The sequence below is a fragment of the Lupinus angustifolius genome, chromosome LG12 (genome assembly GCF_001865875.1).
Source record: "Lupinus angustifolius cultivar Tanjil chromosome LG12, LupAngTanjil_v1.0, whole genome shotgun sequence".
In the NCBI taxonomy this organism is placed as follows: domain Eukaryota; kingdom Viridiplantae; phylum Streptophyta; class Magnoliopsida; order Fabales; family Fabaceae; genus Lupinus; species Lupinus angustifolius.
Window position 1 is genome coordinate 73072 of NC_032020.1, and position 17584 is coordinate 90655.

Below are 17584 nucleotides of genomic sequence, written 5' to 3' on the forward strand. Positions count from 1 at the left end.
CTATCTATCTTCAACTTAATGTTGTTCATTGTTGGGCTACAAATAAAACCTTCCCAATATCTATCCAAAGTCCAAATACATCTTTTTTAGTAAGTCCAAATAGATGGTTTTATACATGTAAAGCTGAATAATAAAAACATTTAAAAAAGAAATGAACACAAAGAGAAGAAATTGACAACTGTTTAACTAATACATTGTTTATGCCCATTCATTAGGGACAAATCATTGAATGACATACAAACAGATTCAGAGGGTACTACTAGTAGACAAGGCCAAAGTCTAGGCATAGTTTGGAAGAAGAAGAAAAAAAGAAGCTACTTGGAAAATTAAGAGAACTTTCTCTCACAAATAAAAGGCTGGGAACTGTTTTTTTCTCTAAGAAATGACTATTATCAATTTGATAACCTTTGGCATATGTGAAAAATGTACAGATTTTTCCACTATCTAAGAGGGACTAGACAAACAGAGATTGTGACCACAATTGCCATGAACTCACTCAATACATCTATAACAATCAAATAATAAGGGGAAGAAAGAATGAAAACTTTCCTTTCTTCCTTTGTTTTTTTGCTATTCTTGTGTTATGTCTTCTTTTCTTTTATGGTTGGTGATAGTGTTTTGTATTAACACATTGTGCCCCTGCGGCAGTTAAGAACACCTGCACCAGAAGTGAGGGTTCCAACCAAAGAAGAGGATTTGGCACCAAGACTTGAGGCTCTGGCATAGCTTGCAGCAGTTCTGACTCCTGAAGCAGTGAAAAATGCTCCATTCAGTAGTAAGTCTCCCTCGGATCTCCAATTCCAACCTTTCCATTGGTCCCCAGCATCCACCCTATGTGTCACCTGCCCACATCAATTTTCCCATTTTTAAACATATAACTTCATCAGTCAATTGCCGATAATAACAATTAAGCTATAATTACATAATTCTCTTATTCATCGTAAGTACTGCGTACCAAGTTCACGGTACCACGTACTTGTACTGTGTCACAGGTAAGTATGAATTAAACACTTAAAGATGTTAACAAGTTACCTCCTTAGCGAAAGGGTTCAGAGGCGCAAGGTATCGATTACCCTGGCTGTTAATTGTTGGATTAGCACTGCCACCAATTGCATACATTTCCCAGTGGGTATAATCATTGTTTACAACATGGAAATATCCATGTCTGCACCTGCATGATGAATAACCCAACTTCATTGTTTATAGATGTTCATAGCATCCATGAACCTATTAAATAAAAGCATTTAATATATTCTCCTATGATAGTATTCAGCCACAATCAAATCAGGTATAATCTCTCTTATGTGCTGTTGCATTTGTTGTAGTGTAAAATGAAAGCATTTCCTTTTATTCTCGTTAAATGACAATGATTTCCCTAAAAGATGTTACCTTGGCATTCTTTGAATAAGGCCCTCCCCAAAATGGTTGTAGGCAATGGTCACCTGCATCTGCTTGTCTCTGACATAAGTGTCACTGTGACCCAGTAGCATCACCTGCATAATTTTGAAACTTCAGCTCTTCCATTTATGTTAAGACTTAAAGAGTCATATGATGTTTCCCGTATACTAACTACCTTATAGTTAGTTGAGTAATTTTATATCCTTCTATAAAGCAAATCTAAAAATCATTCTAACATATGAAAGTGATATGTGTCACTTTGAGTGACAAATGTCAGCTTCATGTAGATACAAAGTGACACATGTCACTTTCCTATAGCTCGGAGAACTTTTAGACTTGATATGAGTCACTTTGAGTGACAACTATCAACTTCACGTAGATACAAAGTGGCACATGTCACTTTCATATAGTTAAGAGAATTTTTAGGCTTGTTTTTTAGGCGACAATAATGCATCTTCCTAGTTAGTTACCTAAGACATTGGTTGAATCATAAAATATGGGTACCTCATTGTGGTGGGTGAAGTAGTTATTGGAAACTGTAATGGCAGTTGATCCCATAATGGCATCAATAAGGCCATCTGCACAATTAGACAATGAATTGTGGTCAATCCATATATGGCTTGAACCAAATATGGAAATTCCATCTCCATCAGCCATAGTCCTCCATCCATAATGTGAGGGTGAACTACGGACCATGGCATTGCCAGTAGGCTTGCAATCATGGATATGAAGGCCATGGATGATGACATTGGTAATGAACTGGATTGTAATACAAGCACCATAAGCAATGTGCACATTGACACCACGAGCATCTATGGTCTTGAAGCTATTCATAATCAGCTCTTGCTTCAAAGTGATAACCATGCTCCTCTTGAAAACAATCCATAAGGGCCTGTCCTGAATAACAGCATGACGGAGGGTACCTGGTCTGGGGTTGACAGGGTCATCATCACCTGGATCACTCACAACATAGTACCTTCCATCACGGCCACCGATGGCATTGCGCCCGAAGCCGATGGCGCAATTAGCCAACCGCTTTCGCCGAGCATACCAAGTCTTGTCACAGCGCCAGCAGTCATCAATTGGGTTACCAGTCCCACATGAGAAGAAATTCAGATTCCTCCTTGCTGTGTAATTGTGAATGCTCCTGTGTTCAAATTTATCAAACTAACATTAGCACCAGCACAATCTTTAACTGCATTATGTTTTATTTGATTGCATATATTATAGCTATTGTTTTGTTGCACTCTCTTAATTGGCCTCCGTTTGCGAGTTGAGTTTTGAAGAGGAAGAAAGAGAAATGGAAAGCTTTATGGCTATCTCGCAAATGTATTTCATAGCTTTCAAGTGTTCCTTTTCCTTTATTTCCCCTCCAAAATCCAACTTGCAAACAAACACATGAACATGACCTTCGAATCATAAAGCATGCAACTTTACTATTGTGAAGGCTCTACTCTTATTCTGATACACTTATACATTAATAAATGTAAACGGTATTGATAGTATTTATTTTAGAGCTAAACAAAAATATATATAATATAAAACAAGCTAATCATTGAACTCTAACGGATATTACAGCAACATATGAAGAAACAATTAATAGTTTAACATGCAAGTTACAAACAAAGCATGTGGCACTATTTATGTTTGTGATTATAAATCTCCAACCAGAGCTAGACTAGTGGGTCACGTGGGTCTGCAATTATATATACGGACAGGATGATACGGTCCATACGGAAAGTTGGGGTTGACAACTTACCTCAACTTCTCGACAAGCAATAGATGCCAAGGACCAAGGGTAGGCTAGAGCTAATTTCTGCCAAGACGGACATAATTCTCTAATTCACCCAACATATTGCATATCAAATTCACACCATCTAATGGTATAAGGCTTCTTTAAATTTTTAGAAAGACAAAAAAATTGTTCAATTCTTAGGTACGCAGTAGTTGAGAGAGGCAAACGCACACCTCAAAAGGGATTATTTTCTTACCATAGGATGAGCTGATACCCTTAGTGGTACTAGTGATTTAAATTGTGGATCACATCACCTAATGTGGTCGTAAACCCCATCACACCGCAATTGCGTGTGACTCCGATTCATAATGATGCAGCAGCATCGAACCATAACGCAACCGCATTTGGACTGTATCAAGCCCAACGAATTGAAAATGTTTTTTTAATCACAAAATAATTCACACCACAACGATTACAATTTAAAATAGCAGTACCTAAAAAATTCATGGTACGACATACCGCGTATTGATAGTGATACTACCTATCAACTATCAAGTAACTATTATTTAGCTGTCGGTGGTGATTCATAACTATTAACTTCCCAGCAATTAATAAGTTGTAAATGAAAGACAAACATATATTTGTGTCAGATACAGAAGTTGCTAGATCTGCCAAAATACAACTATGTGTAGAATATTTTTGATTAAACCCAATCTGATAAATGTGCAGTTTGAAGTTTTTCTCTCATGGACAGGCTGGAGAGAGGTAGCACATTCATGTGACATACCCTACCTGGTTGGATAATGTAGAATTTGCATGTATAAGATCTAATACCAAGTTTTCTATAGTATAGTAATTTATAATAACATGGTAGGACCAAAGAATCATGTGCAATAGATTGTACTACAATTATTGTATCCATGTGTACTGAAGACTTGAGGTATTTTATGATTTGCATGCATCAACCATTGAATCCTCTGTATTTTGGGCAATTTCATATGCAAGTTTGTTCTATTGTTTTACCAACCATAAAGGTAAACGACAATAAAAATGATAGAACATCCAACCGACACTCGTTTGCACTAAAAATTATCATTCTACCAATATTTATATGTGGCCAATATTTACTTTCAAGATATTAGAATTGGTAAATCGTATAAAAAATGAGTTTTTTTCCTAATAAAAGTTTAAGTGGGTTAATTAATTTGGCCTGTTCATCTAGGTCTAAGTAGAACAGATCTTACAATTCTCTGAGTGTTCACATAAATGTAGCAGATTTTACAGAGGTCCTGTTTTCATTACTCCGGGATATGATTTGTAGCAATAGATTTTTATTTATCCTACCAACAAGGCGTTAGTCTAGTGTATGATTTCACTGGATCCCCACAATAAATCATTCAATTCCTGTGAGCTATACTTATTGGGAACTACAACCACAAACCCCAAAAGTGATTAATTTATTATCCAAAAAGTGAAAAGATACTCTTAATAGTACCAAAAAAAGATCATTATCTATCCCCACCTAGCTAGTGAGATTTAAACTCACATCCTAATGGGCCATGAACCAAACAGGTTTCTCATGTTGATATTTTTTGAATTCTATTAATTGGTATTGGACTTAGAAGAAAGTAACTTGAACCTACTCGACCAATGAATGTGATTTGGGAAGCAATCAGGGGGCCACAAAAATGTAGATGGAAGGAGAAAGTTAGATCCATAATATGCATAGGAAATGACTTGAATGAAGCCATGTGATGTGGATTTAGGTATGAAGAGGTATTCATACTTGGAAACTAAATTCGGATAACGAAAGGAAAGAAATATCTTATGAGCGATAGGGGACATTAGCATGTGGTTAAGTTGGCAAATAGAATATGCTTCAACTTGTTAATTTAAAGAGATAACGTTTGCAAAGATCATGGTGGTTAATTTCTAAGAACCATAGAAGAAAACTTGGAAGGTGAATGATTAATTTAAGCAAGCATCTTATAGCATCACCATCCATTGTATTCTTTATTGTGCCTAGATGAAAAGGAATAGATGTCCTCATGTGACAGGGAATGGATAAGCCCTACATATAAACTTTCATTAGATCGATGGTTAATGCTCAAACAGTTCTAATTGATCTTTGTGGGGGTAATCCAAAGAATGTAACTACGATTCTGCACCTAATTTTCGTTAGTGTATTCCTAATTAAATATAATCTTATGAGTGATTGTGTTTAAGCTTAAAGGAAAAGTAATGTTAATTGGTAGGTTCAGGAGTGGGTTGGACAAAAGATAAAAAGTAGAGCAGCTTCAATTAATATTAACACTTGGGTATACCTCTTTGACCGAGCTTTTTCACATAAGGCAAGTAATAAAGGATGAAAGGGACATTCAATATATTCCAATAGTGGAATCATAACATGTTCTGTTGAGTTCTTATCTTAAGCCCAAGACAAACAAAAAAAAATCTATTCCATGTGCATAATAGAATGTTGCCTAATATGATTTTAGCATGAGTGGTAGAGAGAATTAGAAGTTTATGAAAAGAGAATAAATAAATAAAAGAAGGTTAATTCAATTTCTAAATATAAAAAGGTCAAAAAAAAACATAAAACAAAACAATTAGAAAATATTTAAAAACTTATATCCAAGACAAAAAATAAACTATTTCACATATAGATCATAGAATTGTGCTTTATATAGTTTCAACATGCGGTAGAAAATGTTGGAAGTTTATGTAAAGGAATAAATCAAATAAAATTTAATTCAAAATTTAAAAATAAAAAAGTCAAAAAAGCATAGAGCAAAATAATTAAAAAAGATTTAAAAAAATTATGCTTAATGATTTATAATATAGTAAAAGCACATGACACATGATAAGGGGGAGAAACAAATAGTAATATATTATAAGTTGAAAAGTGATAAACATAACCAATTATGATAGGTTATAATATATCAAAGGAAGAGAGAGATTACATTTCAACCATAGAAGCTATCTCCTCTGGGTTATCAACAGCATGTTCATTTAAATCATCATCACCTGATCTGAAAAGTTGTAACAAAAATATCAATGCTCAAATCAATAACAATAAATTGTCCATTCTTCAACCAAAATTTGACTGAAATTACAATACATTGCTCATTTCACTTAAATAACCTACTTCAGACACAAGCAACATTTCTTAAAATGCCACTCAATTGAGCTAATGGTTGAACATAATGTAATTTTATTTAAATAACTATTTTAAGCAATAAAATTATTTTTAGCACTTATAAATGGAGAGTGTAAGTTTAGTAGATTTAGTAATAACAATGTATAAAAATCATATATTTTTTCTAATAAATAAATAGCAAATTCAAATTTTATATATTTTTTCTTGGAAAAATAAAATAACATGAGCATATTAAGGAATCTGAGATTGTTCAGATCGGATCTCAATGGCTCAGATTGATCCTACACCGCATGCTCGAACAAATCCTAATCCAACGGTTCTCTACGTCTAAATATCCATGATCACAACTTTCACGACGTCGTTTTGAAGATCTAAACCGGGAACGCTGAATAAACTCGAAACAGTAGTAACTACTAGTACTAACTACTAACCTTTCCACCATTGAAGAGTTCTTCAATCTCTGCAACCTCTCCATACCTACATTGTTCCTGTTCACAGCAGCATCAAAGTTCATATAACTAATATCACAAACAAATTCCATTTATAGAAACAAAACAAAAAAAACTGTGAATGTAGGAAAATTCACACACTCATTCTCATTGATTGCAATGACGCAAGTTGAAAGCAAAGCAATAACCATAACTAAAAACGTGAACCAGTTCGTGGAAGACTCCATTTTTGTTACTTATAGTTTCTCTCTGGTTGTGTTTGTTGTAATAATGAAAATGTGTTAAGATGAATATGAAGAAGAAGAAGAAGAAAATGAAGGGAAAAGAAAGAAAAGGAGGTAATTATTATGCGGAGAAGGAGGGAGTGTGGGTTTATATAAGAATAATAGCATGGCATGCGAAGAGGGATAAGTATCTATTGTCTCAAACTCTGTCTTAAACCCTGTCTCAAATTCTGTCCCAAACCAATCATAATATATCACGTTAATAAAAAAATATTCATAACTTTATCAATTTTACTTCATTAGGATCGATTAAGGACAGGGTTGAGGACAGCAAGATGGTAGTGCATGTGAAGAGAATAAGAGAGATAAAGAGGGGAACGTGATACATTGTTGTGGGACTAAAGTCTGCGCTGTCCAAACATGCCTAACCACAGATCTTAACCATGGTTTAACTCAATATGCCACAATAATAACTACATCATGTATTACAATAGAAAGCTATATTTGTGAGTTTGTTTTGGAGGAACATAAATAATGAGTGGAGGGAAAGAGGAAGAGAAGTTTTGAAAGTTTTATCAAGTCTTTAAAGATCTTTACATCTTCATTTTCATAGTGAGTACAATAATCATTACCACAATCTAGCAAAAGCCATTAACTGTTTATAATTTATCTCATCTCTTACTAGCATGCAACGTCGTCAAAAAGTAAGAGACTGCAATTATTTGATCCAATACAAATTTTAGATAAGGCTTAGTTTAAAATATGAGCAACTATATTGTAACATGTTATTGTCACTTAGTGTAGTTGGTATATATGTTTTTTATCTTAAGCTAATGTTTTGAATTATTTTGGTTAGCATTGTATTGAACTTATCATTTAATTGATTAGTTAATTTTGATTGTTAAGTTAATTAGTTTTCATTCCTTTTATATAAAGTATTTATTGTAATTTTTCTATTCAACTTTTCTAATCAATTCATTCTATTCATTGAACTCATTCAAGCAATGAAGATACACATTTTTTCTTCTTGCTCTTTGCTTTCTAATATTGTATCAAAACAAAGTAATTGTGCTTCCATGGTATAGAGGAAGAGAGTTGTTCAAGGGGTTTAAGGAATAAGTGTTGGGAGAAGAAAGTACAATTCTTCAAAGGGATACTTACACTTTTGAGTTCAACAGCCAAATCTTCTTGCTCTCTTTCTTTATCATTCTCTTTCACATTTTTCTCTTGTTATTCTTGAATAAAAATTACTCATATTTCATCATATATTTTTCTCTTGTTATTCTTGGGCAATATTCCTCATATGTCATCATATTATCCTTGTTATTTTTGAGAAAAAATGCGCATATTTCATCATATTATTCTCTTATTATTTTTGAGCAAAAATTTGATAACAATATCTAGAGGATGCCTTTGTTTTAAGTTCATTTTTTGCTTGAAATTAGAGGTTTTAAATATTTCAATTCAGTTTTGGGATTATTTAGGATTTTAGGTCACTTTTTGGTTATATTGTGTGTAGTAAATGGTTTAAGGATATAGGAAAGGGTAGGCGTATGGATTAGGGTATCGGTTAGGGTAATTTAGGTTAGGGTAATTTAGGTTAGGGTTTGTAGTGAGTTGGCTGTGGAATGGTGATGTGGGTTAGGGTGGCGAATTTGATATTAAAGGTCTTGGCTTTATGTATGTAGGGTAGGATTTTGTGGTTGTTTGGTTTGAGGAATGTGTATGAAGGATGGTGATTGATAAGTGGATGATGATGGTGGTGAATTGGATAAACTTAGGGAAGTGAATGTCACAGTTTGATATGGGATTTATGTGAATTAATTTGTGTTGTGTGTAAGGCACTATCAATATGGAAAAGATTGAAGGGTGAGGCATTAGAAGTATGGATACTTGATAAGCCAATATTATTCGTTACAAGTTAGGAAGCTTGAAAAAGAATTTATCAATAATAGTCAAGGTCAACAATAATATGGTTTAGGAAACACTCTCAACTAAACAAAAATACAAAATTTCTTAACTTAAACTAAACATTGAAAATGTAACTCTTTAATTATGGGAATAATTATATGAAGCTTGAAAGAAGCACATTGATGATAAACCCACACTAAAGGCTTGATTGAAGCTAATGATTTGAAGTTCAAAACAATTTATAAAATAATAAAAAGTGCGTTTCCAAGCTGTTGCTGACGATACAGCCACGTGGAAGGTAATGATTTGAAGTTCAACAATTCATAGACTCATGCATCGTGTATAACGAAAAAACAGATATTATTAATTAGTCCACTCAAAGGTGTCCTTACAGGTAGTGTAGTGTGTTGTTAAGTTTCAAATTTGTTGTATCACCGTTTCTGGAGCTACCTGTCCAAAATTTTCTTCTTAAATAAGAACGTAATATTCTTGTATCGTTAGTTAGTTGAAAGATTTATATATAATTAGTATATTATCTATTATTTATTCATATTATTTTTTTGAAAAGTTAATAATGATAAAATATAAATAATAAATGATATAATTAGAAATAAAATTCATATACTATTAGTATATACATTTTTTTATTAAATATATAGTAAGTACTTTTGCCCCAAAACTTTTATATCTAATTTTCCATCTCAATTTCAATTTTGCAATCCAAGTTTAAGGTACATTTTGTAAAGTGTTTCAAATCCAATTTGCTTATTCATTTATTAAATAATAAAGAGACTTCAATTAAATTTAAATGTGTAAAATGCTTAAATATTTGTTTAGTCTCGACATAATAAAACTATTTCGCTTTTGTATCTCATAAGGCCCCATTAGATACTCGGGATGACTAAAATGTTAAATGTTCAATTTACACTTATTTGAAGGTACACTCACTTATCCAAAAGAGATTGGTTCATTAATCATAAGGTGAAGGGATATATTGGTAGTACAAAAAAATGTGTTCCTAACTAACATGAAAGTTATTGCCTCACATATATATAGACTAAATTATTTTGAAATTTTATAAATTTTAGTAAAATTGCACAAATCATTTATATCTTTTTTGTACCTACATAAGTCATCTCTAATTTATAGTTAGGTACACTGACTACCCATGTAGAAGAGATAAATGTGATCTTTTAAGCAAAAAATGGTAATGAGTATAATTAAGTTAAACAAAATATGATATATTATAGAGACAAATCCAAATAGTATAAGAGTTAATATTTATTCATTATTTTGGTTCATTATAATCTGCATCGATAATTCTAAGGAGATGTTTAAATCACTCTTATAATATACTATAACAAACCAAAAATAATAAAGTGATATTGGTATTATGTTTCATCATGAGTGAGTAATTCTCTTTGTTTCTATGATTGGTGCTATGCCCTTTTACATTCAATAAAAAATTGTTCTTATTTCTATTTCACTTAGTGTTGTGATCTGAATCATTAAACTGATTTTTATTCGTGTGAGTTGTCTGGCCAACAAATTACACCTCTTAGATACATTAGGGAAGGACTGGAAGGTGAACCATCTGACCATTCAGTTATTCAAACTAGAACCCTAATTCACGAGAGTAATATTAGGATTCTTGGGGATTTCTAGAATTCACATTGGGTTGCTATGAAGTAATTGGATAGAAAGATCTAAGTAAATGATTCGATTGATAACCGTACCACGAGAGTATGTCCGACTTCAATTGAGAACACATGTTGGAACTCGAGAGAGGGTGACACATATCAAAGAGCAATTCACCATCACAACTTAAAGTTCATGAAAAGAAGCAAACTAAGGATTTGTAAATGTAAAGGCGGTAACCCTTATCCTAAGAACTCTTCCTAAATTAGATTTCAATTTCTTTTTACTATTTTTATAATTATTCTTGTCATTTGTTCAATTGTTCCAAAGTCATTTTTAATTCATATTCGATTTAAGTATAAAGTAATTGTTATAATTAAATGAATTTTTTGGTCCATGTGGGATCGATCTTTTATTACTTGACATAATCAAGTACTTACGATTTTTCCTATCAAGTTTTTGGTGCCATAGCTAGGGACTTTGTCAAAATTTCTTTGATTCTCAGTTAATTTATTATTTTACTCTAGTGTATTACGTATTTTCCTTTTTTATGGTACCTCTACAGGTTGCCCATTTGGTTTATGCAATGTTCGAATTACTAATCAGAGTCAGAAAGGACTTTTTGTAGAAGAAGAAGCCGAAAAGAGAAAGAGCAAGAGAAAGATGTGCGCATATACAAACAATGGCTCAATGAGATGAAAAATCACTTCCCGACTATGCAGCCTCTAATGCTCGTAGTTCACATTATGGCATAGTCTGACTAACCATTGAGGTAGAGATCTTTTCTGTGCCATATGTTCTGATCCAAATGGTGATGCAAAACCAATTTGGAGGAGGAACTCATGAAGATCTGAATACCTATTTTGATCAGTTCTTGGAATTCTGTGAGACTGTAAGGATCCATGGGGCTTCTAAAGATGTTATTCATCTCCGCATGTTTCCATATTCTCGTCGGGATAAAGCTAAGACGTGACTAAGGAATCAAAATGCTGAAATTCAAGCAACATGACAAACTTTGGAGGAGGCTTTTCTCAACAAATAATTTCCTCCTTTCAAAACTATGCACTATAGGCACCTTATCCAAAACTTCAGCCAAAAGAATGGGGAGTAAATTACTAAGGCATGGGAAAGATTAAATGAACTAACTGAAGCTTGCCCTCATCATGGTATTCCACCTTGGATTCTGGTTAGAACTACTACATTGGGCTAGACTTTCCATCACAACAATTGCTAGACTCTCCACTAGTTGGTGCCTCTATGTGCAAATGAAATGATGTTGCTTCAAAGATCATAGAGAATGTGGTTTCTAATAACTGCCAATGGACGAATGAGAGGAGACATCATACAAGGAGAGACTCTGGTGCACAATATTCATGAAATATAGTGGAAAAAGTAATTTCCATGCCGGTTGAATCAGTCTCAATATTGATATGATACAATAATTATATCGGCTATGTAATTATACCAGTAAAAAATGGCCTGTTTCAATTGAACCGTATCGGTCATACTAGCCGATTTTTAATTAAAAGTATTTTTTAATGAAAATAAAAAAATATTGGTTTTTTTATTGATTTTTTAACATTAATGTTAATATATAATATATGTAGTTTAATTAGTTAACCACCGGTTAAACCGCTATACCACTATACTAATACCTGACCGGTTTAATGACCAATATGATATTAATAACACTATCTACTTATCTTTTTAAAACTAATTTTTATGGGAGAAAATTTCCTTACTTCAAGAGTAAGTTTAATGATATCTTGATTATCAATTATAGAGAAATCCAACGGTTTGAACGAGTAATATATCTAAACTATTAGATTTCCCTAAAATTGACTAAGATATTGAGTATGTTTTTTAAACATACTCTTCGAACAAGTGAATTCTCTCATTTTATTTACTTATAAAATATACATTATATTGTCTACGTGATATTTCACCCAAAACTATTAACAAGTAACCATAGGAAAAAATTATTTATTAAACCTTTAAAATTGAAGGGACTAGAAATAAAAAACTCGAAAAACTAATTTAAAAAAACTTATTTTAGAGTAATTAAAGTTTGACCGAAATAAATAAAATACGTAGTTTGAAGACGATGTCGTTTTATTGCATAGACGATTCTGGAAAGAAACTTGTGAATCCCTTAAATACTAATTTTTTGGCATATAAACTTATTCATCACTTGTTACTAAGTTACTATCCGCTCATCCAAATGGTGGAGATTGAATTTCAAGAGACTGAGGAAAATGAATGCACTGCGAAGGAAGCTTCCGATGGCTTTGAAACCGCCAGTGATGCCGAACTAGGCAGTGATGATGGTGGCGACGGAGGAGATGCGGCTCAAGAAAAACATATTGTTCGCGATGATTCCAACGATGTGTCGAATACTGAAGAATTGAAACAGGTTCTATTCGGCTTCGATTTTTTTTATATTTTTTTAGGGTTTTTTGTGATTGTTTCAGGTTTATAATTGAAAAGGTTTTCATGAAATGTTGCTTCCGTACACTTATAAATGCCACTAGTTTTCTTCAATTTAAAACAATTCTATTCTACGGTTGACGTTAATTTATCGGAAAAGCTTCAGTGCAATTTATTTACATGTAAAAATGATACTCAATGTTGTGATATATATATATATATATATAAAGCATGAAAGGTTCTTTCTTAAGAGTAGAAAGTAATTCAGTGCTGTTGCATTATGTAACAGAAAGGATTGGCCGAAGCAAATGAAGCAAAGCTTGAAGGGAATAATTTTTTTGGAGATGGGAAGTATGAGGAGGCACTATCACAATATGAATTTGCTTTGCAAGTTGCACCAGATGCACCTTCGTCCGTGGAAGTACGTTCGATTTGCCATTCAAACCGTGCTGTCTGCTTCCTGAAACTGGTATGCTTTTTTTTTATCTTATGAGTGAGAAAAGAAATTGTCAATTTGTTGATGCGTTATGCTCTTCCGCATACTGTTTAATAAGACAGAGTAATCTCTGTTTCTGCTAGACAGCTTAGTGGTTCTACCTTGGTTCTTGACATTGCTATGTTCAAATTCGATTCTGTTTGGAAGTATAGATTGAAGTTTTATGTTGGTTTTGGTCTCAGCTCATCTAGATTTTCTCTTACATGTGTGTTTAATTGAAGCTCAAATTTGGTTTTGCCATTTTGGTCTCATCTCATCCCACCTTCTAGAAGAGTAAAAATCAAACATTATTTGGCTAATTGAAAATTTAAGATTAATACATGTTTATATTTATTGTTTTGTTTGTATGAAATATTTTTGTAAAATTGGATAAAGTAGAACTGCGCATAAAAATTGAGATACAATAACATGAAAGTTTTCAACAATGCAACAAAGTTATTTACATACCAGAAATGGAAACTCCATTTAAAAAACCATGACCAGAGCAGGAAAGTGAAACTTGAAAATCCTATATGGTTACAAGTTTAAGGGCAGTGATACACCTTTGAATATGCTAGCATTATGGACCAAACATAAGCAACATTGATTAGCATTAGCTGAAATAAAGCAATATTGGTTAGCATTAGCTGAAATGAAGCAATATTGGTTATTATTACCTGAATTTGTTGTAAGTAGTTTGTTACTATAAGCTTATTTGGGTATTTACATATTAATTATTGCAAAATAATTTTTTTTGGGACCAAGTAAAATTTGATCCGGATTTTACTTCAATCAAGGAACCTGTTTAAGCAGAAGACAAAATAATTTGCTGCTAAATACCTTAAGGATTCAATTACTTATTAATCCTATATTGTAGGCACTTTACATAGTAAACTCTTATTCAAGGTAAATCTGCTTAGCAATCTATCTGAATCCATCTCCCTCCTGTTATGTTTGTAACTGATTTGATTTTGATAGACACACAATTAAACATCTATATAAAAGAAGAGTAAACAGAGGCAGTACTGAGCAGAAATTAAATGTGTATATCATAAGATTAAAGTAGGAGTTGGGGGTCAGATATTCTTGAACATGGAGAGGTTTTGGGGTGGCTTCATTTAGGAAAAGATAACACTTGGCAGTTTTGATTTTCTTTCTTTCTCTTCTACCTTCATCTCTGTCTAGGTTATTCTTCTGCCATTTTCTTTGTAATTGAAGCTTTGCTCTCTAAATTTCCTTACCCAGTATATTTCGGATTTCTTTTAAATATGTCATGCCTCGTGAGGATTTTAATTTAAAATATGACTAATATACCTCAGGGAAAATATGAAGACACAATCAAAGAATGTACGAAAGCATTAGAACTAAATCCTGTGTACGTTAAAGCTTTAGTACGAAGAGGAGAGGCTCATGAAAAGCTTGAACATTATGATGAGGCCATTGCTGGTGAGTTCAGATTTTACAGTATTGTGACTATTTGTCTTTAATTGTATAGTACTAGAGGGTCACAATGGCAAGTTTGCCACTTTGTGACCTAAAGGTTTATAGGTTCGCTTGCTGGGGTAACGTTGTGTATATTTATCCAACCCAGATTGTATGGTGCTTCTGTCATATTCATATACATCTTCCTTCTTTTGCTTTTATGTGTTGATACATGTTTTGCACACTGACAGCATTCAAAATTCTTACAAACTTCCTTGTGCATTTTCATTCTGTTCTTATCATTCAATTTTTTTTTTAAATGGCAGATATGAAAAAGATCTTAGAAGTTGATCCCTTGAATGATCAAGCTAAGAAAGTCATTCGCCGACTGGAGCCCCTTGCGGCAGAAAAGAGGGAAAAGATGAAGGAAGAAATGATTGGTCAGTCCTTTTGTTTTCTCTCTCATTGTTGTTGTTGTTGTCTTATTTATCTATTAAACGGCCTGGTACAAGCTCATTGCATTACCTCTGTTCTACATTATGCCTTTTGTGATGTTATCTATATAACTTTCTTTGGTCTGTTCAATAAAAAATAATTCTTGAATTTGTCCTTTTCTTTCTCTCACTACCCCGAAATTAACATGCATGATGATCGATGTCTAAAAACTCTAGCCATTTGAGGAGAAAATTCTGTCTCAGTTGCTACTGTGAAGACTGTCTGTTCCTGAATATAATTTTTTATGTGCCCATTAAATTCACTTGATCTCAAGTGGTTTTTGTAGATGAAGTGAAAATCTTTTTTTAAGTGAAATACGATAAATGTTCCGAAGGAAATTATTGTAGCAATGAAATCTGTGGATGCCTTGGTGACAGACATTGGCAATCGCCTGGGACATACAGCTTGCTGATGCCTGTGTTTCATCCTGTAGACATAGGTTGTCCTTCATTGTCCTCAAGTGCTCAGAGTGGTGTGATGTTTGTCTCCTTTGCATTGGACATAGGTTGGCTTTCGTTAATTTGGTCGTGGGATGGAAGAGAAACCTTAGGATGGTGTGACTGTATATATTTATTTCTAGAAAAAAGTTAGTCTTGTTTTATGTCATAAACTTTCTGGATATATAGTTGCCTATGGTTTCTTAGTTGCACCCAGGGTGATGAAGTATTTACATATGGCATAAGCATAATTTCCTATGATACATTCTATTACATAAACATCACTAGTTCTATATGCATTTGTTAATATTTCCATGTGATTTCTAGCATATGTTTCACTATCCTCACTCACCTAGATATGTAAATGTATCTTGAATGCAGGAAAACTGAAAGAAATGGGAAATTCGGTATTGGGTCGCTTTGGGATGAGCGTGGATAATTTCAAAGCTGTGAAAGATCCAAACACTGGTTCTTATTCTATCTCATTTGAAAGATAAGTTTGGTTATGCAATCATAAAATCTCATTAAGGAAAGAAAGATGGTGTTAGGAAGAGTCTATAATGATACATGTTTGTTATGAAAAAAATGAATGATACATGTTTGAGTGTGAAGGGCATGTTATTTATTGTTCTTGTGAAGGGAATTGTTAATGGTTAAAGTCTCTAATAATCTCTGTTTACATCATATAGTTTATCTTTGTCTCTTTCGACATTTCATTGCAATGTTATTAAAACTGGACTAGGCATGTAAAATTGTACACATGGATTATTAATAACAATTTGCATCCCCTCCCCTTGGATCTTTTGTCCGCCACTGCCATGAAATTTCTTCTTCTTTGACCTTAAGAAACTACATTTGGGTGAGAAAATAGAAGGCAATAACATTAAAGGTTTCGTAATGATACATACATTCTTTCATCATGGTAAATTAATTATTAAGTTAAATTATCTTAATGTAGCAATTGATTGTTTTCTTAATACTCTTATTTTGGCAAGACTTTTGATATTTTATGTTTTGATTGATAACACAACTTCTATGATTTCATTAATGCGTGTTTTTTGTCTGGCTATATATTTGACTATCATTAACTGTAAGGATTAGGAAATAAGTGAAGTCACCAAGATATTCAATAATCTATCTGAATGAATGTTATCAATCTACATTAATTTCAATGTGTACAGGACTGTGTGATTGGGAACAATGCATTGTGAGAATAGTTAATATTGGATCTTATTTAACATTCAAGATTGAAAGACACATATACATGACTACCATGTTATAAATAACTAAGTTTTAATTTTTACTATTTATGATTGATAGTAAGGTGTATATTTATTGGTCTTACATTTTTTATATGATAATTATTTTCATTTGTGTTTCTTCCAATAGAAATATATATAATAGATATGAAAACCTGTTTACGAGCTATACAAAAGGAAAAAGAAGATTGTACTTCATTTGAAGACACTAAAGCAAGTGTGGGTCATAGTCATCTTCATTTGAAAACCTGTTTAAAAAGAGAACATATATAACATGCTAAAGTTTTTACTCAATCTTAAATATTGGTTGTCATTTTCTAAATCCAAACTTATACTTGAAAGTTAATCTAACCATAAAGGTTACCTAAATCTGATAAAATATATTTTAAATAATTTTTTTAATATTATTTATTATTAAGGATTATAGATATTTTGTTAAATATATATATATATATATATATGCATTATTAAAAAGTTAGACAATTAATAATAGTTTAGACCAAAGAGATATCATTATTTTGTGTACAAACATAAACATAACTAGTTTATTCAAC

General features: G+C 32.5%; 2 protein-coding genes and 1 long non-coding RNA gene across 3 annotated transcripts; 2 read left to right on the forward strand and 1 right to left on the reverse strand.

Annotated features, from left to right (window-relative positions):
• On the reverse strand, positions 166-7094 carry LOC109362387 (probable pectate lyase 20). Its single transcript, XM_019608132.1, has 7 exons — positions 6884-7094; positions 6725-6781; positions 6097-6165; positions 1903-2545; positions 1390-1493; positions 1033-1171; positions 166-842 (listed from the first exon to the last, which is right to left on the reverse strand). Exons 1-7 carry the CDS (start codon positions 6967-6969, stop codon positions 624-626), a joined length of 1317 nt encoding a protein of 438 aa, XP_019463677.1. The 5' UTR covers positions 6970-7094; the 3' UTR covers positions 166-623.
• Positions 2536-4670, forward strand: LOC109362388. Its single transcript, XR_002109402.1, has 3 exons — positions 2536-2662; positions 3622-3623; positions 4660-4670. It is a non-coding gene; the product is annotated as an uncharacterized LOC109362388 (long non-coding RNA).
• Positions 12722-16455, forward strand: LOC109362607 (tetratricopeptide repeat protein 1-like). The gene is made up of 5 exons (XM_019608523.1): positions 12722-12928; positions 13232-13411; positions 14737-14863; positions 15166-15279; positions 16153-16455. The coding sequence occupies exons 1-5, from the start codon at positions 12737-12739 to the stop codon at positions 16266-16268; spliced, it is 729 nt and encodes a 242-aa protein (XP_019464068.1). The 5' UTR covers positions 12722-12736; the 3' UTR covers positions 16269-16455.